At 42.9% G+C, this 27,877-nt stretch overlaps 1 protein-coding gene across 2 annotated transcripts in view; it reads left to right on the top strand.

Moving 5' to 3' along the window:
- The first annotated feature begins 9,494 nt into the window (after nt 1-9,494).
- MED26 (mediator complex subunit 26) overlaps nt 9,495-27,877 on the top strand; it is a 65,970-nt gene continuing 47,587 nt past the window's right edge. The window contains exon 1 of one of the 2 annotated variants that reach the window (XM_077475501.1): nt 9,495-9,767. In XM_077475501.1, the coding sequence (XP_077331627.1) occupies nt 9,696-9,767 (72 nt within the window). In that variant the 5' untranslated portion in view covers nt 9,495-9,695. The remainder of the gene's footprint in view (nt 9,768-27,877) is intronic. The other variant, XM_077475502.1, reaches the window with a different exon arrangement.

Here is a 27,877-nt window from a genome sequence, read left to right as displayed (position 1 = left end):
GAACTACATATTGTATCAGCTCTTAAATGGTATGTCTGCTACCAAATGGGCCCCAAGCCCTTATCCGTAAGCGGGAGTTAACCCCTCATGTTTAAAATCAACATCCGAGCACACAGCTTGGTGGAACAATAAAACAAAATTGCAAATGGAAATCTATGTAAAACTACATGCATTGCGAGCATTTGTATTGGATCCCCGCAATGCATATAGTTTTACATAGTTTTCAATTTGCAATTTTGTACTTTGTTTTATTGTTCCACTAAGTTGTATGTTATGTTTGTTGTTTTGAAACATGAGGGGCTAACTCCTGCCCAAGGGGTAGATGGTGGAGCTCAAGTTTGATAGTAGACATACCATTTAGGGGCTGATACACGGTCTAGTTCAGTTGACTCTGAGAAAGAGGGGAACCCCTCGAAACATGTTGGACTTATGATATCCTGTTACTTATTTAAGGTTGTAATGTGGACTTAATGCTGCTGTTGTAGCATGACAAGCTTATATACAACTGTTGGTTTGTGAATATTCTACTAATGTATTTTAATAATAAAAAATATGTTTTGAAGATAATGTGCTAGGCTGATGCGCCCTCTGTTTTGTTTAATGGTTTCAGTGGGTTGTGACTTCCACGTTCATAAGAGGGCAGCAATGCACAGCATGTCCATTTAAGCCAAGGTGGGAAACTAGACAACTGCCATCGCAAACGCAGGAGGTTTTACATGCATCTAGTGTCTGATTACCCCCTGGTGCTGCCCCCCCCCCCCCCCCCATTCAACTTAAAGGGGTTGTAAAGGTAAATGTTTTTTCACCTTAATGCATTCTATGTATTAAGGTGAAAAAACATCTGACACTGCCGGCGCTCCCAGTCCCCCCGTTTTACTTACCTGACCCCTCGAAAATCCCGCGCTCGCCCCCGCCGTCCTTTTTGCCGCTCAGCCTGGCCGCTGATTGGCTGCAGTGGATGGATTGAAAGCAGCGCAGCCATTGGCTCGCGCTGCTGTCAATCACATCCAATGACGCAGCGCGCCGGGGGCGGAACCTTGTGATACAGCGAGCGGCTATAGCCGCCGGCTGTATCACGGGAGCGCGCCCGCAGGTGCTTCTCACCAATGCGAGGGAGCTCGCATGAACGTGAGAAGCACCTGTGGAAAGAAGCAGAGACAGCCGCCGAGGGACCTCAGAAGAGCAGGTTCGGGGCCACTCTGTGCAAAATGAGTGGCACAGTGGAGGTAAGTATAACATGTTTGTTATTTTAAAAAAATAAAAAATTTGACTTTACAATCCCTTTAAAGTATAACTAAAGGCAAACCTTTTTTTTTTTCGGAGAGGGATTAGAACACTTGTTTGTTTTTATTGCTGTCTGCACCCCTATTAAGGAGATTCACCATTATTATTGAAATTAAAAGAAAATCACAAATTTTGGTTTGTCCCCAGAAAAGTAATGGGGGGAAATCTTCCAATGGGGACACTAGTTCTGGTGACCTGGGTATCACAAAGGAATTCCCTTAATGTGTTACTAAACCCAGTAATGTGAAAATGCTTCATCTGCCCATTCACAGTGCCCACAGCTTTATAAGTCTTCGTTTTACATTAAAATACTACCACTATATAACTTTTTGACTGATCTGTATACCACGGTTACATGATAACCTGCAGAGTTTGTCCAGAGCTGTGTGTTCAGGTAGGAGGAGATTTCCACTATAACCTGTATACATGCCCACATGTGAGATGTCAATATTATGTGACCTGGCTAGTGCTGAGAACAAGAAAATGTTCTCTTCAGCAATAGAGACTAAACTGAACATGTGCAGGAGGACTACCCTTACTGTATTTTCTGGCCTTGCCAAGAGAGGCAGCGCAGGAGGGAAGGATCTGTCCATATAGGATCAAAGAGCATTTTTACACAATACAGAGGATCAACCCCTTAAGTTCCACAGTGAGTATAACAAGCATGCTATTCTGCACATACAGACTGATTTTACTGTTGTGGATTTATTAACACTTTAATTTTCAGGGATTTCCTCTCACTTCCTGTTTGGTTATGGGACAGTAAGTGAAGGTAAATCTGCCGAAAAACAAAAATCTGACGGGTTATAATGCTTCCTTGCTTTATCTAAAATGAAAAAAAGTTTTACCTATAGTTCTACTTTAAGTGCTGTTGTGGTGGGATGAAGGGAGGCTCAAGTTAGGACACATACACTAGTGCTTCCTAAATACGGCACCAATTTTTTTTTTTTTTTGCTTGAACTATCTACAGTATGACATGCAAAAGGGAACCCAAAGATCTGAGATTTTATGTTCCTCCAGTTTCAGTTTGCAACTGTCTGCAAGGATTCTTATATACATTAACATATATCAGTCAAGATGTAAAATCATATGTTCATTTCCACATTATGTTTAAGTGTTTTTGTAGTCTGCTCCTATTAATATGAATGAATTTGTGAAGGTTCCCACACCATTACTTGGTCAATATGTATCTTAGGAAGTAAAGGTGTGGGAAGCTTCACAAATTTCTGTCACACATTTCACAAAGTCTGCCTTCTTAACTACAGAGATTCAGGAGGCAGTCAGTGAAGGGCAGCAGGGTACCATGGGCTATATAGTCCTTAGAAACTGAAAGTAAACAGCAGAGGGGAAGCTGCAAAGCATGCAAGGAATCCAGGAAGTTATGGGAAAAGATGACCAGCAGACAGGCAACCCTCACAAAAAAAGAAGATTTTTCAAGTTAGCTTATGTTGGATTGTGAAATCTAACTATTGTTTGTATCGTTATTACAATGCTGATGTTCTTAAATGAAAGTGTATGCTTTGACTATAGAACTTCTTTAAAGCTTAACTCCAGCCAAAAACTTGTTTACAAGACCTTGTTGCTGATTTCCTACCTTCACTGAATGTCATCCATCTATGGTTCACTCGGTAGTTGCTCTGAAATAGCCTATTCATTTTAAAATCGAACTGTTAATTCTCTTTGGTTTCCTGTTTGTAAGAGGCTGCTATATCTCCTATTCCTTCAGCCACTGGTCTTGGCACATCACTGCTGTAGTTCTTTCTCCAGGAAGCAGTGATGTAATTAGGCACCACTTGGTGTGGTGGGTGGACCGGGACTCCGAGACACATTCAACATATACAGGCTAAGTGTACCCACCCACATTTAGTACAATTGACTGTGGTTGGCGGGAATTGTAGTTTCCTTTTACTGCAGAGATGAGAGGATATGACATCCCTGCTGTTACACCTCCTCCTTGGCAAAGCAGATGCTGTTATCTTTTGAATTACAGAGACGAGGTCATGAAAATTCAGTTAGACTTTTCTCCTCAATGGTAAGGATTTAGAAAAAATCAACAGGTATTTTTTTTGCCTACTCCAGAGTTCTTCTATAAATAAAGTGGAGTTCCATCCAAAAGTGGAATGTCCGCTCATTTGTCTTCTCCCCCTCCAGTGATGCATTTGGCACCTTTTGTGGGGAGGAGGGAGCGAATACCTTTCTTTGACAGGTATCCTGTTCCTACTTTCAGGCCACGGCAAATTACGTCAGCAGCAGCACCCAACAGCAGATGGAAACATCAGCAGGGGTGCTGACATTGCTGGACTCCAGGACAGGTAAGTGTCCTATTATTAAAAGTCAGCAGCTGCAGTATTTGTAGCTGCTGGCTTTTAATTTTTTCAGGGGTGGGCAGACCTCCACTTTGTTACCTAGTGGATATTTTACTCCACCAACATACATTGATTTATCACAAAGGGGGTTATTTACGAAAGGCAAATCCACTTTGCACTGCAAGTGCACTTGGAAGTGCAGTCACTCTAATGCCCCATACACACTATCAGTTTTTCTGCTGAGTTTTTCCTTCAGATTTACCAAAACCATATAATATGAGGTCAAACCTTAGGAGTTTCAATGTGTATGCAATCAGGCAGGCCCTTCTACTACATGGTTTTGGTAAACCTGAAGGAAAAACTCAGCAGAAAAACTTATAGTGTGTATGGGGCTTTAGGCTTCATTTTCAGGAGGCGCATCTGCTGCCTCAGAGTCCGCCTCTGTCTGCCAGCTCAGTGGGAGATCTCTCCGTTGATCTCCGCTGAGCCAGCAGATGACAGATCCCTCTCTGATCACTGAGTGGGGAGGGCCTTGTTGCGCGCCGCTGGTTTCTATGGAGAGATCAGATGAAAACGGACAGCATGTCCGTTTTCTTCAGATCTCATCCAATCCGCCAGCTTCGGATCTGAACGCAGGGCCATCCGTCTGCTTTTGGCGGATCAGACCGGGTCGGATGTCAGCAGACATGTCACTGCTGACATCCATCTCTCCATAGACAGCATGGAGCGCCCATTCAGGTCCGCTGCCAAAACTGACAGGCTGACCTGAACGGTCCGACAGTGTGAAAGGGGTCTTAATCTAAGGGGTAGATCTGAAATGAGTGGAAGCTCTGCTGATTTTACCATCCAATCATGTGCAAGCTAAAATGCTGTTTTTTATATATATATATATATTTTTTTTTCCTTGCATGTCCCCCTCTGATCTACAGTGACTTTACTTTAAGTGCACTTTCAGTGCAAAGTGAATTTTCCTTTAGTAAATAACCCCCATAGTATTGCTAACTGTAGGGAGGTTAACTAGCATGCTACTTTATTTTTGCTGAAACGTAATTCACTTATCCATTCTATAAATAACATCTAGGACTTTGGCACTCTCGCTTTCTGACTAGGTGCCAGAATCTAAATTATTTTATTTATTTAAATCTAAAAAAAAAATAATCTGTTGCCAAAAAAGGAGTAGAAGGGTAATCTCATTGAGACACATCTTTTACGAACAACTGTTCAAACTGGAATTGTGTATCACTTTGCAGCGATTTCCTCTTCTATTTGTGGTACCAGGAAGGAAAGTGAGAATCTTATGTTTCCCCATGATTTGTCTTGCTACAAGTACAGAATATACCACTTGATCCTGCCAGAAATTCACTTAAATGACAATGGTGCCTCTGCCCCACAGAAATCTCCTAAGCAGTATTGTCATTCTTGCTCCTTTCTCTGCTGGACTACAGAACATATTCCTCTATCATTATCATCACCTCCGTCATAAGAGGGGGATTGTTTGGTAGCCAAGCAAAGGAGAACTCAGGCAGGGTTGACAATACTGGTTGGGATTTCTACTTTCAACATTCTGAAAGCTGAACTCCAGCCTTGCAAAGTTGGATAGGCTCCTATCCTGTATGAAATATCGTATTCTTTCATGTCAGAGAAATACCACCTAATTTCTTTTTTGGAGGACATACAGCATCATCTACCCCTTTCCTCCACAGTTGAATTGTCCCTGGCCCATTGCTTTCATTGGTTGGAATTCAGTTCTTTCTTGGAGGCTCTGTGTCACGAGACTGTTAGCTAGGACATGTAGGAACTCTAGCAATCTAACCCAAGCCCTGATTAAGAGGGATTCTTTGGCTCCTGAAATGCATTTGCTACTGTATTTGTGCTGGTTTTCACTACACTCTCAAGGGTAAAAATACATAGATGTGTGATATGATCATTTGTTGCTCTGTTCAATCTGTATTCTAATACAGCCTGACTAGCAATCATTGCCCACTCCAGACTGACATCCACCCATCAAGATATTTGAAATTAGCATAACTCCTCCAAACAGTCAGCCTACCATTTGTATCAGGGTTTAAGGTTTAATGGAATACTGAGACTGGGGCCTGTGATATTTTCAGGAAGCTTTGTACAGCACCCTGCTGGCCTCTTCCACCAGTCACGATCTGCCTGCATTGCACAGAAATGTACAGAGGCGCAGTCATGATGTCACTAGGTATAAAATAAGGTATGTCATGAAAAAGAAGGATTTATTTAAAATGTTGCTTTATGAGAAGAGGGAGTAGTATAAGTGGATTAAACTTCAAGGAGCACGAGTCCGCACACAAATAATGTAGCTGCTGACTTTTAATATAAGGCACTTACCTGTTCAGGGATGTCCTCGCCTTAATTGATTCCTCAAGGCGCCAGCCTCTTGGGTAAGGAAATCCAGCAGTGAAGCCTTCCGGCTTCACAGTAGGTTTTGCTACTGAGCATGTGTATGCAGCGCTATGCATTGTCCCGCAGTCTTCTGTGACCTGTGATGTGTCTCAGGCTGCTGGGGGAAGGAGGGGGTCGAATGTGGGAGGGAAATCCTGCCAAAACTGCTTGCCCGCTCCCAATTACCTGTCCAAAACAAGGTACCAGCCCCCCCCCCCCTCCCCCCCAAAAAGGGCCAAATGTGGCAGTGGAGGGGGTGAGGATGCAAACAAGCAGACTGTCCCCTTTTGGATGAAGTTCCGCCTTAAAGTGGAACGTCTGTTAAAAACTGAAATTACTGTTTCTATTCCTCTTCCCCTCCCCTTTTGACAGTCATGTCAACTGTTTTTGAGGGGCGGGGTACCTTTTCAACAGCTACCTGCCCACTCGGATCTGAATGGAGGTTCGCCTCCTGGGACATTTCACAGGTCTCAGAAGGCTGTAAGACCATTCACCGGGCGTAGCAGGAAGGTGCCTGTGAAGTTGCTAGGAGTCACAGCCAGCTTTCCAAAGTCAACATGGTGGAGCCAGGGCCCTGAACAGCAGTGGAGAACTGGCCTGGGTGAGAACAGTGCTGGATCCCTAACAGATAAGTGTACAGTATTTGTAGCTGCTGACTTTTTTTTTTTTGTTTAAATGACAGAAGATCCTCTTTAACCACTTAGGCCTGGTTCACACCTGTGCATTCTTTAGTGCGTATTCTGTTTTGCAGAAACACACTACACTCCATTTAACATGGTTTCCTATGGATGTAATTTTGGGGCAAGGGCCTGGGACTTTTTTCTGTTTTTTGGTTCCATAGACTTCAATGGATCAAAAGTGTGTGTTGAAAAATCCAAAATGCACCTGGAATATGCAGTTTGCTGTGTGAACCAGGCCTTAAGGACAAGAAGGATTTACTTCCTTAATGACTAGACTGTTTTTTGCTATACGGCACTGCGTTACTTTAGCTGAAAATTGTGCTGGTGTGCGATGCTGTAAACCAATAAGATTAATGTCCTTTTTTTTCCCCCACAAATATTTTGGTAAAAAACCCCAATAAGCATATATTGTTTGGTTTGCGCAAAATTTATGGCGTCTACAGAATATGGGATAGATTTATGGCATTTTTATTATTTATTTATTTTACTAGTAATGGCGACGATCAGTGATTTTTAGCGGGACTGCAACGTTGCAGCAGACAGATCAGACACCAGTGACATTATTGGAGTAATCAGTGCTATTTGCACTGACATTGTACTAATGACACTGACAGGAAAGGGGGTTAACATCAGAGGTGATCAAGGGGTTAACTGTGTTCCCTGGGTGTGTTTACTAACTGTATGGGGGGGATGGGCTGCCTGGGATAACACACAGATCTGTCTGTCTTCCTGCATAGCAGAAAGACAGATCTCTGTGTCATCCCCTGTCAGTATGGAGATCTGCCTTGTTTATGTTGTTAGATTCTTGTTCTGTCTCAGCAGGGAATGATCACAAGTGACTGATGGACATCGAGTCCGCTGGACCCGCTGATTGGCTCCCCCACAGAACTGTGAACAAGCCTGACTTACAGCTATGGCGATTTGTGGCTGGTCAGCATGCGGTTAAAGCAAAGCTCCATGCAAAGGGGGAAGCTCTGCTTGTTTGCACCCCCCTCTCCACTGCCACATTTGGCTTTTTTTTGGGGAGGGGGGGGGAGAGAGTGGGTACCCGGTTTTGACTCCCACTTATGGTAAGATCGCTGTTTTGATCTTCAAGTATTTCCAGACCCTCCTCCTTCCCCCCCCGTGCTGCCTTCTGGGACACACATGAGTCCCAGAAGCGGGCAGGACCATTCAGAAAGGGCAGTGCGACTTGCGCATGTGCAGCAGGAACCCGCCTGCAGGCTTCACTGCTAGCTTCCCTTAGTGAAGATGTTGGTGCACGCAACTGAAGCTGATCGAAGAATTTGCTTGGTGTGCCGACATCATTGATCCTTAGACAGGTAATTCACTTATATTAAAAGTCAGCAACTACAGTATTTGTAGCTGTTGACTTTTATTTTATTTTTTTGCCCAGGCTGGAGCTCCTCTTTGATAATTAACCACTTCCTGACCGGCGCACGCCGATGTACGTCGGCAGAATGGCATGGGCAGGCATATTGGCGTACAGGTACGTCTAATTTTAAATGCCGCCCTACCATCGCGAGCACGCCGGTCGGGACCCCCGTGAGTCCGGTCACGGGTCCCGCGGACCCTATTGCCACGGGCATACCCGCGATCGTCTCACAGGGCGGCTGAACTGGGAGATGCCGTTGTAAATAGCTTCTCCCCATTCTGCCTAGCAACAAGTGACGCTGATCTCTGCTCCATGTGATTGGAGCAGAGATCAGTGTTCACTAAAACAAAGCCCAGCCCCCCACAGTTAGTAACACGCCCCTAGGAACATGTAACCCCTACACTGCCAGTGTCATTTACACAGGAATCAGTGCATTTGTATAGCAGTGATTGCTGTATAAATTACAATGGTCCCAAAAATGTCCGACGTGTCCGCCACAATGTCACAGTCACAATAAAAATCGCTGCCATTACTAGTAAAAAAAAATTAATAAAAATGCCATAAAACTATCCCTTATTTTGTAAACGCTATAACGTTTGCGCAAACCAATCAATCGCTTATTGCGATTTGTTTTACCAAAAATTATGTAGACGAATACGTATCGGCCTAAACTGAGGGAAAACTTTTTTATATATATATATATATATATATATATATATAATTTGGGAGATATTTATTATAACAAAAAGTAAAAAATAATGTGTTTTTTTTTTTCAAAATTGACACTATTTTTGTTTATAGCGCAAAAAATAAAAACTGCAGGGGTGATCAAATACCACCAAAGGAAAGCTTTATTTGTGGGGAAAAAAAGACGCCAATTTTATTTGGGAGCTATGTTCCATGACCGCACAGTTGTCAGTTAAATCGACGCAGTGCCGAATCGCATAAAGTGGTCTGGTCTTTGACCAGCAAAATGGTCCGGTCTGTAAGTGGTTAAAAGACAAAAAGTGGGGATAGGGGTGCATGTACTGCAAAGATGTGATTGAATTATATATGATTCAAACTAAATAATTTTTTTGTGAGAGATATATATATATATATATATATATATATATATACATAAAGTACAATGAGATTTTTCACTGAAAAAAAAAAAGTTTTCTTAATTTGGCATTTCCACATTTATAATCAGATACCCTATTATTTATAAGTAACACGTAGCTTACAGGTTTTTTTTCTGTTACAAAAAAAAAAAAAAAAAAAGCTAGCCTAACAACTTGTTGGCCGCCATAGAAATGCAGCGCATGCCACAAGCATGACACAGCTGACAGACAGCCCCACGCTGCCTCTGACACTTCCTGTGAGTAGTGGGGGGGAGGGGAATAGTGCGTGCCGACGTTCAACGTGACGTGCGTGCTGCCCAGAGGAATAGTGACGCAAAGACGCTGCCCCAGTGGCGTCACAAAGCGTGCGGCGGCGGATTTCCCGTCCTGCCTCGGGGCTCCCGGTCGCTCGGCTCCAGCTGGAGAGACGCGCCTGGGAGTCTCCGGTGTCGAGCGCTCCCGGTGCCCGGGCCACTGTGTCCCTCCCTACCCGGGAACATGCCGCGCCGCCCTCCGCAGTGATCCCCGGACAGAGGCAATGACAGCGGCTCCGGTATCCCCGCGGGAGATCAGGGAGAGGCTGCTGCAGGCCATCGATCCGCACAGCAATGTGAGTGCCGGGGCCGTGGGGAGGGAGTTTTGAGGGAAGTGGGGGGGTAGGGGAATGGTGACTGAGCAGAGCCGGTAAGGCTTGGTAGTAAGGTGCTAGAGCTGAGCCCTCACAAGCCGGCTCCCTCAGAGGACACCTGTGTGCCGGGACTTGTGAGGGACACGGCTTGGTGACACTTGTTGCCGGCCAGGTGTCAGTGTGTGTGAGGGGAACGTGGCCGGGGCTGTGAGGTGAGGGTGTCTGGGAGGGAGCAGGCCCGGCCATGTCCCCCTCTCACACACACATACACACTCTGTCTTCCAGCCACTCTCCTCTCATGTCTCACTCACTGCAACCCAGGCCTTCACCTTCCACAAGGCCATCTGTCACCCACTCTCTCACATTGGATCCTTGATCTCTGAGCACAATAAAACTCAAATAGATCTCTACAGCATCAATGTGTTTATATTGTATCATTCAGGACTAAATGAAAGTCATACCTTAATATGCTCTCTTCATCTCTAGACCCCTGGATCTATATTGGGGTGGCCAGGTTCTGCTTTGGGCATCCAGTTGCTGCTTCCTCACCTTGAGCAGGCTGTCCCGCCATGTTGTCACCTCCTTATAGGTCTGGCAAGGCAACGCTGACCCAGATTGCCCATACACTAGAGCAGGGGTCTCCAAACTATGGCCCTCCGGTCTCTCAGGAACTACAATTCCCATTGTGCCTTATGTCTGTGAATGTCAATTTTACAATGCCTCATGGGATGTGTAGTTCCAGGACAGCTGGAGGGCCGTAGTTTGGAGATCCCTGCTCTAGTCATTCAGTAACTACAATTCCCATCATGCCTTGTCGTTTCTGTGAATGTCTGTTTTACAATGCCTCATGGGATGTGTAGTTCTTGGACAGCTGGAGGGCAGTAGTTTGGAGATCCCTGCGCTTATAGCAGCAGTCTTTTCTCTACCTTTTGACCCCCAGAGGAACCCTTGAAACTTTCACTAACCTGGTAAGGTTAGTCCAGTGTTTCTCGACTCCAGTCCTCAAGGTGCCCCAACAGGTCATGTTTTCAGGATTTCCATCAGATGAAATGGAAAGCCTGAAACCATGACCTGTTGGGGCGCCTTACGGACTGGAGTTGAGAAACACTGGGTTAGTCTACTGGGTATCATTGGGAAATTGTATTTTTTGTTGGTCTGACTGCCACACTTACAGGCAGCTTTAAAGTGTTACTAAACCCACAATGGCAAAATCAGTCTGTATATGCAGCAAACCATGCTTGTTATACTCACTGTGGAACCTAAGGGGTTAATCCTCCACATTGTGTAAAAAAGCCATTGTGATCCTGTCTTCTCTAATCCTCTCCTTCTTCCACAGTCCCCAAACCATGTCGTGATTAGGGATGAGCTCAGGCGTGTTTGCATGGTCCACATGCAGAGCCCGCCAGGAAGTCGGTGCAGCGTTGCAATAATCGCAGGTAGTGAGACATTTCCTGATCTCTGCAGCCGCGCATTGGGGCAATGTCTCACTGCTTGTGATTAGCGCAACGCTGTGCCAACTTCCTGGTGGGCTCTGCACGTGGAGCTTGCGAACACGCCTGAGAACAGAGGTTAGGGGGCGAGCTGCACATGCTCAGTTTGGTGTCTATTGCTAGAGTTCTTTTGTTTGTTAGAGTGAAAGTGATCAGTACTGTTCAGACAGCAAGTTGGGTGTCCTGCAGCCTCATAGGACAATCAGGGAAAATGAAAACTCAGACAAGCTTTAGCCAGATACTGATAGAAGTCACAAGACTGCTATATACTGCAATGAGAAAAGGTATTTAGCAGTTTATTTTTTTTACTAAAACTATTGTATTTCCATGTACTGTGGGAGGCCAGATATAGTGAAAGCAGGGTCCTGGGTTTAGTAACAGTATCTGAGTCTGGATTCACACTTGTACAAAGTGGATTCTGGTCTCCCCTCCAGTCTAGTTTGCATTATAAGAGTGTGACCGGTTCTCAATGGGTCCAGTTTATACAGCTCCGGTGTGGCCACAGTACACATTTGGAAAGGGTCCTGTGCACCCTTTGGCTCCAAATCGGGTGTGAATTCAGGCTGAAATTCAGACCTGAATCGGTGAACGGGGACGCACCGGACCCCCTGCTGGCAGCCACGGCCGAAGCAAGTGTGGTCCCAGCCTAAAGCAGAACTAAAATCTCCATCCTTCTCTGTCTGGCGCTGACATCCTCTTCTGAGTGCCAGTCTTCAGGCCTCTTGGCTGGAGGGGCATGAAGTCCTGTCATCCTAGCACTTGGAGACCGACCGGAACTGTGAGTTGCTCAGTTTACAGTTCTGTAGGAAACAGCAAGTGGGCAAGTATGGGCATTTTTTTTGCAAAAGATACAGTGGATTATTTACAGGTTAGTTGAATTTTAGTTCCGCTTTAGGCCCTGTTCACTTATTTGCGGTTTGGTTAACACAGCAAGTCCTGTGCATTTCCCGCACCACCTTGAAATTGCACGGTGTTCATGCCAACTGCAGGGGGGGTCGTTCAATCTAAAGTTAATAAAACCCCAAAATGCAGTGCGATTGACTAAATTGAATTGCATGGGCGTGACCACCTTTGCGACTTGATTACAGTGCATGGGGTGGGTCTGCAACTTTTTTTGTGCAGCTTTGGTGTGATTTGAGAGATACAAATGACTGGTTAAAATTGAACTGCACGTTTTGAATAGGAATGTGGTGCGATTCCGCTCTAAATCACGTGATGTCCAGCACCTCATATGTGAACCCAGCCTTAAAGTGGCACCAAGCCCTGCTATTGTTTCTGCCAAGGAAGCTGCCTTCTTGGCCTCTGTTTAATTGTCAACTGCCATGATGCTACATGTGATCAGTTATGACACCAGCCATTGGATGGTTTGACAGTTTGGGTACAAGCACAACCAGTGTAACAGCTATATTCCTGACTTGTGCTGGAAATGTAAATGGGTATACTTTAGCTTTAAAGCGGAAGTAAACCCATTGATTTAATAGTTTAAAAAAACAGTTACGTTGTTGGCATGCCAGAAATGCTAACTGTCACATTGGTTGTGCTCTTAACCAAACTGTCAAACCATCCAATGGCTGGCGTCATAACTGATCACATGTGCAGCATCATGACAGTTGCAGATCCAAACAGAGGCTAAGATTGCAGCTTTCTTGGCTGTAAATGATAGGAGGGCTTAGTTCGACTTTAAAGATCATGCTGATGGACCTGGAACTATGCAGGCACTATCAGAAGGGAGGTCAGTTAGGTTGAGAATGGCTGTACCATACCATTTGATTTGTACAGTCTCTCCTAGATCTACCGTCAACTATGTAATGTGATGGGGCATGTAAACAATCCATTCATCTTAGATCTACTCTGGATCCTTGTACTACACGATTAAAGGTAGATCTCAAAGAGATTGTACAGTTTTACACCAACCATACAATTTGATTGTAACACTATATTAGATCACGCTACAAAGGAGAATGCTTAGTGTATGGTAAAGCAGACCATACACTGATCTACCATAAATGATACATTCAGTTGGTGTCTAGTCATACTCTTGCAATACATTCTTGATGATTAATCAGTGTATGGTCTGCTTTACCCCTTACCATTCACTATGAATTCTCCTTTGTGGTGTAGTGACAGTTCCAAACAATCTATGTTTGTATCTTGTCAGGCAGGCCCTTGTACTATGTAGTTGATGATAACTCTAAAGATCTTTATAGTGTGTGTGTGTGTAGTCACCTTTTAGGCTTCAGTTTAACAAAACCTTTTTTGTTTTTGATAGTGTGCACTTTGCCGGTTTATATTGCTGTCTGTGCTCCTGTTGGGGACATTTACCCTCTCTTTACCATTATCAAAAGTAAAAGGAAAAACCCCAAATATTGTCCCCAGAACAAGACTAGAGGGGGGGAAATACTCCAATGGGGATACTAGTTCTCATGACTCTAGAGATAACCTTGACTATGGGACAGGAAGTGAAGGTAAATCTGTCCAACAGGCCACAGACAGCAATGAAAACCTTACAGGTTATAACCATCCCTTACGTTATCTAGAATGAAATGTTTTGCCTTTTAGTTCTGCTTTCATACAGTGGCTGTGCAGAATGCAGAGCCTGCACAATCACTCACCTGAGACCTGCAGCTGCCACATATAGCCGCACATTAAGATGAATTAAAAAATTTGACTGTACATGGGTATGTACCAGGAGTTGAATGGTTAACACACCAAACGCAAACAGTGCTTTACTCAACTCCCAGCCACCTCTTCTAATTCATCATAGTAGGTAGCTGCGTGCCCCGGAAAAATCATTACGCAGTTCCTGAATATTGTACAGTTATGTGCGTTAAGCATTACATAGGTTTTCCTCCCAGCCAGACATCTCTAGAAGCTTTAAGGCCTCTTTCACACCAGTGGACTGATTGGGTCTGCCTGTCCATTTTTCTGGCAGACCCGATCGGACCACGCATTATTCTCTATGGGGTGGCGGATCTAAGCGGACACGTGTCCGCTGTCACCCACCAGCATTCGATCTGGTCCTCTAAAATCAGACGGATGCAGTCCATTTCCATATGATCGCCCCATGGTGGACAGAAGGCTGTGTTCACTCTGCATAGCAGAGCGGACAATGACCTGTTATCCACTTTCTCAACAGGTATCACTGGAGAGATCCCCGCTGAGCAAACAGATCTGCTTGGTTGGGTTCTGCACCATGTGAAAGGGGCCTAAGTGCTCACACCAAGTGCAGGCACTAACACATGGCCACTGGTATGCAATGTGAAGGCCGCAGTGCTGATACACCTATGCAGCATTTCACACTGGAGGTTATTTTTTACGTTCTTGAAATGTTACAAAGTGACAAGCTGCTTGTACAGTATCTGATTAACCTGATCTGTTTGTTCAGATTCTTTGGTGTCCAGAGGAGAGGACCCCAGATATCGCCATATAGAGGACCTGTCGCAACCCATGCTATCGCAAGGGATGTCGTTTATCCCTTGTAATGGCAATAAAGTTGATCAAAAAAACAATATTTTAGAGTTGCCATTAGAGCAAGGGATAAGAAAGCGTCCTTCAATAAGTACGAAAGTTCTTTCATCTGCCTAAGATTGGAATTTCTCCCGTCTTCACCGCGGGGAGATTTCCTTTAATTTCCTGTCACATCTTCAAGTGAATGGAACTCTCTAGTGCAGCACAGAGGGTAAAATAACCTGACAGGGGTCTTAATCCTTCTCTTCACCATTCAAAATTGGGGGAAAAAGTTTTGCCCATACATATCCTTTTTAGGAGAAGTCCAGCCTGAGCATTTAGTTTTGCACTCCTGTGACCTGGTTTCAGCATGGAGCGGTCTGAAGTTTGCTCTCTCATGACGTCACACAGATCAGTCCAGGCATCACGAGTCTTGGAGTCTTGGACTGATGGTATTCTCAGCCTTTCAGCGAGCCGCTGAGACAGCTGCTCCCTGCCCCTCCACAGCTCAGCACTCCAATGAGCGTGGTGGAGCAGAGCTGCTGATTGACAGGCAGCAGCTATCCTCTCAGGGAGGTGAAAGAACGGAGCGATCAGCGGTGTTCGCTCGCTCAGTTCTTAGTGCAAAAATGCCAGGGGACAGATGCACCTAGGTAAGTACGAATCTGAAATAAACCAGATTCCCACACTTCTTTTACCAGTGTTTGATTGTCCCAGAAGTGCTATGAAATACTAGAATGTGTATGCAAAGCTTCCCACTACAGGTAGCCTGTGAATTGAAAGTATTAGCCAATAGAATGTGTGCTGGTAGTAAGGACTGTTCCTTTTTATTGTGATCAAGGAACTATTTGTTGAAGGGGTTTTCTAGTGGTTTGCAGAGGTGGTGGGAATAAAGTCTGTGGCATGATTCAGGACAGCAGCATAATTTAACTCTCAGGTCAGTCTGATTAGCAAGTCCAACATTGGCTTTAGCAATGGGATGAGAACTACAAATAAAATTGAGGGGCTAAATCGGGGTGCCCAACCAGTGGCCCGTGGAGCTCTCTGATGTGGCCCATGACCTCCTGCTTTGGGATGGCAGGTTGGCAAGCCCAGATTGTGGGTTGCCAACCCGCCATCTTAGAGCATCAGTGTTATGACTAAATAGACTTGTAAAAACCCCACTGGTAGAGGAAGCAAGCGAGTCGCATAAGCTGATGCTTCCTGTATAGAGCTAACTCCTATCACAGGTGGCGTGATACCAAAATGCCCTCTGCCTGGGACAACAGCCGGCGATGCCTGAATGGAAGACTGTTATTAACGTCTTCAGAGCCACACTATAGCCGAATGACGGCTACAGCGCAGACCTACTTTGCCGGGAGGGCATCAATAAATGTCCTCCCGTGCTCGAGTGGCCTGTGACTCCCCCCCCGTGATCAGCTGTCAGCCAATGACAGCTGATCATGTGATGTAAACGGAGCCGGTAAAATAGATGGTCAGAGGGACATCGGTCCTCATCAAGGAGAGCAGCCAGCAGCTAATCTCTGCCAATGCCACCTCTCAGTGCCCACAGTGTCACCAATAGGTGCTTTATCAACAGTGTTGCCCATCAGTGGTACCTATCAGCTGCCAATCATCAGTGGCATTTTATCAGCACCATCAGTTCTGCCTTATCTGTGCCTATCAGTGCCCACCAGTGCAGCATATCAATGCCACCTCATCAGCGCATATCAATAAAGGAAAAAAATTACACCTGCGGGTTACATGCACTGAGCCATAGACTTCTGTTATTACCTGCAGGTTAAGTGCACCACACCTGCAGGATATAATGGAAGTCTATGGTAAAGTACAGATAACCTGCCGGAAAGTCACAGGTGCACTTGTCTGCACCCTCTGTGTGGGTAAACCACAGCGCATCAGTGGGAAAACAGCCTTGGGCCCCATTGACACCATCGGTCTGACCCTCCGTTCACCTCTATCGAGCCGCAGATGTAAACGGACTTGTCACAGTTTACACCCCACCTACCTCCTATCCGCCCCCTTCTATCTGGGCAGATCGGATCCAAGGGCCCATAGAGTAAAGTGGGTTGTGTCCGCTCTGCATATGCAGAGTGGACACGGAACTGTCATTCGTCTGCTCCACTCATTGTGGCCCGCGACCAGTTACCAAGTTGCTTAAGTGGCCTTTGCTCTTCAAATGGTTGGGCACCCCTGGGCTAAATGCCTCTCAGCTATTAAGAGGAAACTTTGTTATTGTATGAATTAATACAAAGCTTTGTAAATTGCTGAGCAGCACTCAGCCCTCTGGGATTATGTTCCAGAAGCAGAACAGAAGTTTGTATCCCAATGCCAGAACTCCGTGCTGTATACTGTATGTAATTGAGGCTACATACAGTTTTCAGAGCGCTCACAGCTGTTACTTCTGTTTAGTGAAGTAAATAGAACTATTAAGGCATTGCGGGTACAATGCCAGGCTCCTGCAGGCAGTTACTGAATGGCAGGAGGAGTCCATGAACAAAGAGGATGCTTGCCAGCACCCTCACAGTTCATTGAGAACTACAAGCCATTGGCTGTGGAAGCTGACGGTAGATGTAGTTTGTTCAGTTACAGAATCTGACTGAATGACGTGGGTGTGTGTACCAGGTGAAAACAGCGGGGGGGGGGGGGGGGGGGGGTGGCACTTTAAAAGAAAATAAATGCAGCCACTAGATCTTATGATTTGTGAGCTGCAATATACAGTGCCTTGAAAAAGAAGTATTCACCCCCTTGGCATTTTTCGTGTTTTTGTTACCTCACAACCTGGAATTAACATGGATTGTTTGAGGATTTGCATTAATTTACAGAACATGCCCACAACGTAGACGTTTTTTTATTTATTTATTTTTTTTTCTTTTTTCTTTTCTTTTTTTTTTTTAATTGTAAAGCAAACAACAAATAGGAAAAAATAACAGAAAAAGTTAATGTGCATAACTATCCACCCCCCTAAAATCAATACTTTGTAGAGCCACCTTTTGCGGCTATCACAGCTCCAAGTCGCTTTGGATAAGTCTCTATGAGCTTGCCACATCTTACCACTGGAATTTTTGCCTATTCCTCCTTGCAAAATGATTCCAGTTCCTTCAAATTGGATGGTTTGTGCTTGTGAACAGCAATCTTTAGGTCTGACCACAGATTTTCTATTGGATTGAGGTCTCGGCTTTGACTAGGCAATGACAACACATTTACATGTTTCCCCTTAAACATCTAAAGTGTTGCTTTAGCAGTGTTTGGATCATTGCCCTGCTGGAAGGTGAACCTCCATTTATTTTTTTATTTTTTTATTTTTTTTTCCATGTTTTACTTTTGCTCAAGAATATCCCTGTATTCAGCACCATTCATCTTTCCCTCAACTCTGACCAGTTTCCCAGTCCCAACTGCTGAAAAGGACGGTGTTCTTTGAGTGATGTGATGTGTTGGGTTTGAGCCAGACATAGCATTTTCTTTGGCGAAAAAGTTCAATTTTGGTCTCATCAGACCAGAGCACCTTCCTCCATACATTTTTGGGAGTCTCCCATATGCCTTTTCACAAACTCAAAATGTGCCATTTTGTTTTTAGCTGAAAGTAATGGCTTTCTTCTGACCACTCTGCCATAAAGTCCAACTCTATTGTAGTGTACGGCTTATTGTCATTCTATGTACAGATACTCCAGTCTCTGCTGCGGAACTCTGCAGCTCCTTCAGGGTTACCTTAGGTCTCTGTGCTGCCTCTCTGATTAATGCCCTCCTTGCCCGGTCCCTGAGTTTTGGTGTACGGCCATCTCTTGGCAGGTTTGCTGTTGTGCCATGTTCTTTCCATTTGGTTATGATATATTTGATGGTGCGCCTAGGGATCATCAAAGATTTGGATATTATTATTTATGTATTTTTTTTTTTTTATAATCTAACCCTGACTTGTACTTCTCAACAACATTGTCCCTTACTTGTTTGGAGAGTTCTTTGGTCTTCATGGCAGTGTTCTGTTAGTGGTGCCTCTTGTTTAGGTGTTGCAGCCTCTGGGACCTTTCAAAAAGGTGTGTATATGTAATGACAGATCATGTGACGCTTAGATTGCACACAGGTGGACATCATTTCACTAATTATGTGACTTCTGAAGGTAATTGGTTGCACCAGAACTTCTTATGGGCTTCATAACAAGGGGGTGAATACATACGCACATGCCAATTATCGTTTTTTTATTTCTGCAAAATAATTTTATGTATATACTTTTCTAATTTTACTTCACCGACTTAGACTATTGTGTTCTGATCCATCACATATAATTCAGATTTTGAAAAAATTGAACTAAAGGAAGACTGTAACAAAATGGGTAAAAGGGGGTGAATGCTTTTGCAAGGCACTGTATAAAGTTATGTCTGGGTTTAATACCACTTTAAACCCAAAAGCAAATATTACAGTGTAGCTTGCTGGTTCTTAAAGGATAAGTTCACCTTTTTGTAACATGCCCAACCCCCCCCCATGCCACCATCCGGTGCGTCTCCGGTCTCTTCTGTGCCATCGGGTCCCAGAGAAAGAATTGGCCGGCGCCGGATGAGGACGATAGAGATTTCCGGTGATCAGATGGTCACCAGTCATCTCTGACCATTGGTGGCCCGGGCCTGACATTACGATGTCATGTCTGGGTACCCGGAAATAAACAAAGCTGCGATCGCGGCTGTCAAAATGAGATCAGTCAATTTTTATTTATTCCCCCCCCCCCCCCCCCCCCCCAATCTCGTGCTTTCCAGCCTGGAGGAGAGATGTGGGGTCTTATTGACCCCCACATCTCTCCATAAAGAGGACCTGTCACATAGATTGCTATTACAAGGGATGTTTACATTCCTTGTAGTAGGAAAAAAAGTGTTAAAAAAAACAAAAAAAATCCCAAAACAATTTAAAACACCCCTGTCCCTGTTAGCTCGCGCTCAGAAGCGAACGCACACGCAAGTCCCGCCCACATATCTAAGCACCACTCAAACCACACGTGAGTTATCGCCGCGTGCATTAGAGCGTGTGCAACAATTCTAGCACTAGACCTCCTCTGTAACTCTAAACTGGTAACCTGTAAAAAAAAATTTAAAGCGTCGCTTATGGAGATTTTTAAGTAATGAAGTTTGGCACCACTCCATGATTGTGCGCAATTTTAAAGCATGACATGTTGGGTATCTATTTACTCGGTGTAACATCATCTTTCATATAAAAAAAAAAAATTATGATTTTTACATGCAGAGAGGTGCCAGAATAGGACTGGTATTGAAGTGGGTAAATGTGATGGCTGTATTCGTTTTCTTTTTTAGGCTTTTTTTTTTTGCCTGGTAATCCTACTAGTAAGTCTGTTTTTCAACAGGACAAGCTGTATTTAAGATGTAGCAGTTAGAGGGTTGAGACAAACCTAACTGCTACTTCTGGTTATTTACAATGGTCGGCTTTTATTTATTGATGTGTTTTATCTCAAAGTTTTCTCAAAGGGAAAACTGTTTTATATATATATATATATATATATATATATATATATATTATAATTATATTTTGAATTACTCCTAATGTAGCTTCCTGCAATGGAACGACAATGATGCTTTACTGTTCCTAAATTCAGCAGTTGTGCTACAGTGAGATGAGAAATGTTGCAGAGGCTGTAGCTATCAGCATGTTCACTATATGGCAACTTTTCATTCAGCACCCTGTTGTATCCAGTCACGCCCATTGCTTTCTGGATTGGCAGCACTGGCTCTGTTGCTTAAACCCTCATTTTGAGCTGCAGTGTCTGGGAGGTGGAGCATGTGAGACACAAAAGGAGTCTTTGGATCACGGAAGATAAAAGTAGTTGTGTGTGTTTTTGTTTGTTTGTTTGTTTGTTTGTTTGTTTTTTTTTTTTTTTTTTTTTTTTTTTTTTTTTTTTTTTTTTTGGTGGCGCACTCCTGGCTGTGTCATTTTGACATGTTTATGAATCAAGTGGCTGGGCTGAATTTAAAACCTTGTGGTAGGTAACACAATTCACATGTGTAGTTAGCACTTTGCCTGACGTTTAGGTGTAATTTTCTAATACTGTAAATACATTTATTATTGGATGTTTTTGTTTACTGCAGTGGATGGCTGCTGGCTTTTCCCCTCTTAAAGGGACACTAAGGGCCGGTTCACACTGCGGGCGATGCAAGGCGACACGACTCTCCTCGCCTCGCTCCCGCAAGTCGCCCCCGTTCTGTACAATGGAACCGTTCTGAGAGGAGCGACTCGAGTCGCTCCGACTCAGAAAAAAGGTTCCTTTACTACTTCTGGGTGACTTCGGGGGCGACTTGCATTGACTTCTATACAGAAGTCATCTGCAAGTCGCCGCTAAGGTCGCCGCAGGTCGCGGCGAGGCAAGTCGGAGACGCCTCGCCGCGCCTGCAGTGTGAACCGGCCCTAAAGGTTCGGGTCTTTGTTATTTAAAAAAACAAAAAACATATGCTTTTTATTTTTTGTGCTATAAACAAAAAAAAGCAGCAATTTTGAAAAAACACATTATTTACTTTTTGCTATAATATAAAAAAATATTTAACGTTTTTCCCCTCCGTTTAGGCCAGTACGTACTCTACATATTTTTGGTTAAAAAAAAAATCGCAATAAGTTTGACTGGTTTGCGCAAAACTTCTACAAAATAGGGGATAGTTTTATGGCATTTTTATTGCTAATTTTTTATTCATTTATTTTTTTACTAGTAATGGCGGCTTTTTTATTTTTATTTTATTTTATTTTTTTTTGCGACATGGTGGACACATCGAATGATTTTGGGACCATTAGCATTAATACATCAATGCTAAAAAAAAGCATTACTCTAAAAAGTCACTGGCAGTGAAGGAGTTGACCACCACTAGGTGGCGCTGCAGGGGTTGTGTGTCCTAGGGAGTGATTCTAACAGGGGGGGGGGCGGCTGTGTGAGACACGTCAATGACCGTTTCACTAGTCAGAAAGGGGAGATGCTTCTTTACATTAGCATCTCCCCATTCTTCCTCACCACGAGACGATCGTGGGTGTCCCTGCGGACATTGGGTCTGCAGGACCCGCAATCGCTGAGCTCCTGGCGAGCACCCCCAAGCCGCCTCTTAAAGGGCAACATACAGGTAAGTTAATCTACCTGTACGCGCCCTTCTGCCGCAGTATATCTGCGTGAGGCGGTCAGGAAGCGGTTAAGGATGCTTTCACACTGCCGCACTGCTCTTTGGCCACATCTCAGGTGCAACACATGGTATCCATGGTTTTTATGCGGGTTACCCACACTTTCCCATACTTCTATTTGATTGGGAGTGAAATGTGGAAGTTCTGGCCCCTCTTCTGTGAAGTCACCAATGGGAAGCGATGAGGATTTTTGTCACTTTCAGTTTGTTGACAAGCAGTTACATTCTTGTACAGCATCTGGTCAAACTGACATTGGCTTGATCAGATGCTTTGGAGGCCAGAGGAGATATCTGGGGTCTAATAGACACTGCCCTGCTCTTCTCTCTATCCCTCACCCCCTTCTTCCTGTCTGTCCATGCCCACTCTGTGTCCGTCTCCACTATCATTGAAAAAATAAAATTGTCACTGCCAGACCCTCTATTAGAGGGCACACCATGCAAGTCCTTTGTAAAAACGAGTGTTATAATTAACTCTTTAGAGCTGTCTTCAGGCCGGTTATATGGCTCGCAGCCACTTTACAGCTCCGATACATTTTTCCTGCTGGAGGCCACGTGATCTTCCCGGCTAACATCGGAGGGAGATCTTGGTCCCTCCCACAGAAGCAATGTATCAGCTGTAAAGTGGCTGTGTGTCATGACGGGGCAAAAGACCGGGCTCATTTTTACAAAGGACTTTAAACTTGCAGTATTAAAGCACTATTCTCTTGGGCCTCTGCTTTTTTTAAATAATAATAATGTGGCACCCCCCAACCACACTTTTTTTTTTTTTTTTTCTCCCCTTTCCTTTTGGGATAAAGGAAGAAGGCCTCATTCACACCATACATGCATAAAACCTGATGGCGAAAAAATATGCAAATTTCACTTGCATTGGCATGAGTTTACATCAGTTTTTTCATGTGCATTTTAGGGACTGGTGCATTTAGAACATGTGATAGGATAACTTATGAAATCTTTCAAGATATTTGTAATAAAGTGGAGCTAACATCCCTTTGAAAAATTGTGGGTAGCTGCTGCATTTATAACATCTGTTACACCGTAATAAATATGGTTGTAACGTGTTACGGAAGGTGAACTTATCCTTTTAACCACTTCAATACCAGGCACTTACACCCACTCCTGCCCAAGCCAATTTTAACCACTTACCCACTGGGCACTTAAACCCCTTTCCTAACTAGGCCAATTTTCAGCTTTCAGTGCTCTCACACTTTCAATGACAATTACTCAGTCATGCAACACTGTACCCATATGAAATGTTAACACAAATAGAGCTTTCTTTTTTGCTTTCTTCATTTTTTTGTGTGCTATAAATCAAAAAAAGACTGAAAATTCGGTGTAAAAAAAAAAAAAAAAAAAAAAAATTGGTTTCTGTTAAATTATTTCAGAGTATTGGCGCAGGCAGAATATGGTAGAGTAGATGGATGAAGTCGCGCTACGGACTAGTTCCTTAAACTGTAAAATAAATACTTGGGGGAAGGGAAAAACCTATAAAGAGAAAAATTACTAAAGAAATGTCTAAAGGGTTGAAGCTGCCTGTGCCTAGATCCTCCGCCCTTAAGTCAGGCAGGCAGAATATGGGCACTGAGCAGTGCTGTGGGCTGGATCTGTAGTGACCACAGCGCTGCAAATGATTTCTCCCTCTTTCACTGTACCGATCGGTACTGAGAGGGGAGGAACCGGCGTCATGACATGACAAGGGATGCTCCGTCATGTTTACCGCAATCCGTGATGCGCCAGGGTCCGGCGGTCATGGATGTTCCCGGGTGCGCGCGGGAGCAAGATTCTGGGAGGACGTACATGGATGCCCTCCCAGAATAAGCCGACCACGCTGTAGCCGTCTTTCGGCTATGGCCTGGTCGGCATTTGTGGTTAAGCTTTCAGCGCTTTTTTTTATTTTTTTTTTATATATTTTTATATATATATATATATATATATGTCAATTGCACGGTCATGCTACACTGACCCAAACAAAGTTTTTAGCATTTTGTTCCCACAAATAGAGCTTTCTTTTGGCGGTGTTTGATCACCTGTGGTTTTTATAGTTTGCTAAACTAATAAGACCAAAACTTTTGGGGTGAAAAAAGTTTTTCTTTGTTTCTGTTGTAAATAAGTAAGTTTCCTCCTTCACTGATGGGCACTGGTGAGCTGCACCGATAAGGCGACACCAATGAGATGGCACTGGTGGGCGACACTGATATGTGGCACTGGTGGGCACTGAGGCACGTTGGCTCCCCTACACGAGCCATCGTAGCTATACGCCAGCTTGCGGGTGGAAATAGCGGGCATGCGCTGCACAGCTGGGGTGCTCGTGGCCGACAGTTGCAATCGTGAGCAGGAGACAGACGCAGAACAGGTGTGTGTGTGTGTGTGTGTGTGTGTGTACATACGTCCCTGTCCTAGTCTGACGAGTGACAGATCGTGTGTTCCTATTAACTAGGAACCACGATCCGTGACTTCCTCCCGTCAGTCCCCTCTCCCTTCAGTTAGAATCGCCTCCCAGGGGACACAGTTAACCCCTCGAGCACCCCTAGTGTTAAACCCTTCACTGCCAGTGACATTTTTTCAGTAATTTTATTATTATTATACAGGTTTTATATAGCGTCAACAGTTTGCGCAGCGCTTTACAACATGAGGGCAGACATTACAGTTACATTACAATTTGGTACAAGAGGAATCAAAGGGCCCTGCTCATTGGAGCTTACAATCTAAAAATCAATGCATTTTTATAGGATTGCTTGCTATTTTAATGCCAATTGTCCCAAAAATGTGTCAAAGTTGTCTGCTGTGTCCACCATAATGTCTCAGTCATGATAAAAAATCGCAGATCGCTGCCTAAAAAAAATAATAAAACTGCTATAAATCTATCAACTATTTTGTAGACGCTATAACTTTTGCGCAAACCAATCAATATACGCTTATTGCAATATTTTTAATAAAAAATAGAATACATATTGGCCTAAACTGTGGAAAAATTATTATTTTTTGTATATTTTTGGGAATATTTTTTATAGCAAAAAATGTTTTGTTTTGTTTTTTTCCAAAATTGTCACTCTGTGTTTTTATTTTTTTGGCGCTATAAACAAAAACAAAAAAACGCAGAGATGATCAAATACAACCAAAAGAAAGCTCTATTTGTGGGGGGGGTTTGAAGGATGCCAATTTTGTTTGGGTACGCACGACTGATGTCAGTTAAAGCGATGCAGTGCTGAATCGCAAAAAGTGCTCTGGTCAGGAAGGGGTAAAATCTTCTGGGGCTGAAGTGGTTAAACTGACCTCATTTGCAGACCAAAGTTCATCCTTTTTTGATCTCTGAAGGAACCAAATGATGCAATGTTTATTTGTATCTCTCAGTGCTGAGCAATGTTGTGATAAACTTTGGCTGCCTTTTAGTTTTTTTTTTTTGTTTTTTTTTCCGATTGTGCAGCTCTAAAAGCAGGTAAATACAACATGTTTGTTATTTTAGAAAAAATAAACCTTCAGAATCACTTTAAATGGTAGTGGGTCAGGAACATTAGTATGTGTGGATATTCATTTTACAGGATCTATTTAGCGCCGACTGTTTGCTCAGCACCTTCCAAAATGAAGGCAGACATTACAGTTGCAATACAATTGTCACAGACATATAGCTGTTGATTGTGAACATATTTGGCTACAAGGAGTATTTTATGAAGATTAACTACTAGTTTATTTTTTAGTATTTAATAGGACTGTTAAATACATTTTTATGAATGGGTATTGAAAATGACAATTTGAATTACAAGAAGCTCTTAAGTCTTAACTAGCTGTGTGGTTGAGTTTGTTTTTTCTTGGCGTTTTTTTGATATTCCATTTCTCAAATGATGAAAAGTAACTATACTGAATGAGTAAAATCAAAAGGGTCCAACAGTAAACGTCCACCCACACTTGTAGATCCCACCGCTGCCCCAGAGTATTATAAATAAACTGTCATGACGAAACGCGTCGGGGCTTGGCTGTACTGCAACCTAGGGACATTAGACCCAATACTGGAAGTGACGTTCTGGCGGTAACTATTTCGATGTAGGTGAGATACCGCTATACACTCTGGGTATGCTGTGACCATATTATGCTAGTCTCCTGCTGCAGTTGATTTATTACATGTGTGCATTTATCTGACATAATGTTTTGAAGTCTTAACTTTAATTTGATCAAAAGTTAGTACACTATTGGAGCACTTTGTTTTTTTTGTAATTGGGTTATCTGTGGGATCATCATTAAGGATTGGCGATCGATGTGATATTTAAACCTGTGTGAGTTAATGCTTATTTGCCGAGCATGAGTGTGCAAGGCAACTTCATCTGGTGAGTGGAAACCTAGAGGTGAGTGGCGTCGCCATTTGCACGCAGTGTGGTTTTTCTTTTTTATTTAGCGCCACTATTTACTGCATTAGTTATTATGGTAGATGTGTTATACTGAATGAGCAATGATACTTATTTTGGAATGATTCAGATCATAGTAGCTTCTCTATTTCCTTGGGGGGTTGAGATTATGGCCGTAAGGACTTGGTTGGTGCAAAGAACTTGTTAGATCTTCATGCACTTGACAAAAGCTGTGTGTGTATATATATGTATGTGTGTGTGTGTGTGTGTGTGTGTATATGTGTATATATATATATATATATATATATATATATATATATATATATATTTATATTATATATTATATTATATTATAGTGTATGTATGTATATGTGTGTGTGTGTGTGTGTGTATGTATATATATATGTATATATGTATATATATATATATATATATATATATATATATATATATATAAATTTTATAAAAATGTCTTTCTCCACCTGTTGTACAATGTAGTATTTTATGCTTTTTGAGTTGAAAATCTAAAGTCCATTATGCAGATCAATTCTTCCCCTGTATTTAAAGCTCATGAGAAGCATACAGGTGTGAATATCGCCTTGAAAAGGGGGGTTATAACGTAAGAGAAAAACGCAGCTTTCAGTATATACCCTTCTTCTTTTTTATTTTTATTTTTTATGACTTGTTTGTTCAATTTAATTAGAAAAAAATTCCCTTCATTAGAATGCCATTGGAGTGTGTACCAAAAATGTAATGTATTGCAGCTTACCAATCATTAGATGTGGTGCGTGCATTGTTTGTTTGTTTTGTTTTTTCTTTAGACTTTTTTTTTTTTTTTTTCGTCACCTGGTGATATCTGGCCAGTAACGCACACATTGAAGCTAAACTCCAGCTAATACTTGAAAATCGGTTACAACAAACAGTATTTCCATTTTGGGATAAAGGTTTTACATAAATACTGGTCATTTTATGCCCCCTTTTCCGTGTAGTTGCAAAAGATCTTTTCTTTTGAAAAACCTAAAAAATTTACTAGCTGGACAGAGCATAAAAATGAGAAAACTAATACAGCCATTACATTTAAGAACTGGTAAGCTGCAATATATAGGGGGTTTACAAAATTATGGAAACTAGTACGGTTAAAGAACAAAATTGTTACCCAATATGTTGTTGGACCGACTTTTGGCGTAGAAGATGGCCTGAATTCTCCTGGGAGTTGACAAATACAATGCCTTGAAAAAGTATTCATTGAAATTTTCCACATTTTTGTCATGTGTCAAACCAAAATCTTAAATTTTATTGGTATTTTATGTGGTGGACCAACCAAGTGGCACATAATTGTGAAGTTGAAAGAAAATTATAAATGTTTTTTTTTTTTTTTTCACTACAAATAAGTGAAATCTAGTGGAACCCACCTGCCTTTTAGAAGTCGCCTAGTTTGTAAATAATTAATCTAGGGCTGAAACAGCTGATTGATTATGAAATTAATCGATTATGAAAATAGTAATCGATTAATCAGCCAGTAACATAATGGGATTAAAAAAAACGTAAAATTAACTCTTTATAGTACAAAGAAAATAATCGCTACTGTAAATATTAATTTCACAGTTCTACAGTAAAAATTAACCCCTTAAAGTAATGATTATCTGGCTTTTTTTTTTTTTTTCTAATATAAA

Source organism: Lithobates pipiens, unplaced genomic scaffold (genome assembly GCF_037356315.1).
Source record: "Lithobates pipiens isolate NorthernLeopardFrog02 unplaced genomic scaffold, aLitPip1_a1.2 Scaffold_13, whole genome shotgun sequence".
NCBI classification, from domain to species: domain Eukaryota; kingdom Metazoa; phylum Chordata; class Amphibia; order Anura; family Ranidae; genus Lithobates; species Lithobates pipiens.
The sequence above is the reverse complement of the archived record's forward strand: the minus strand, read 5'-3'. Positions and strand labels throughout refer to the sequence as shown.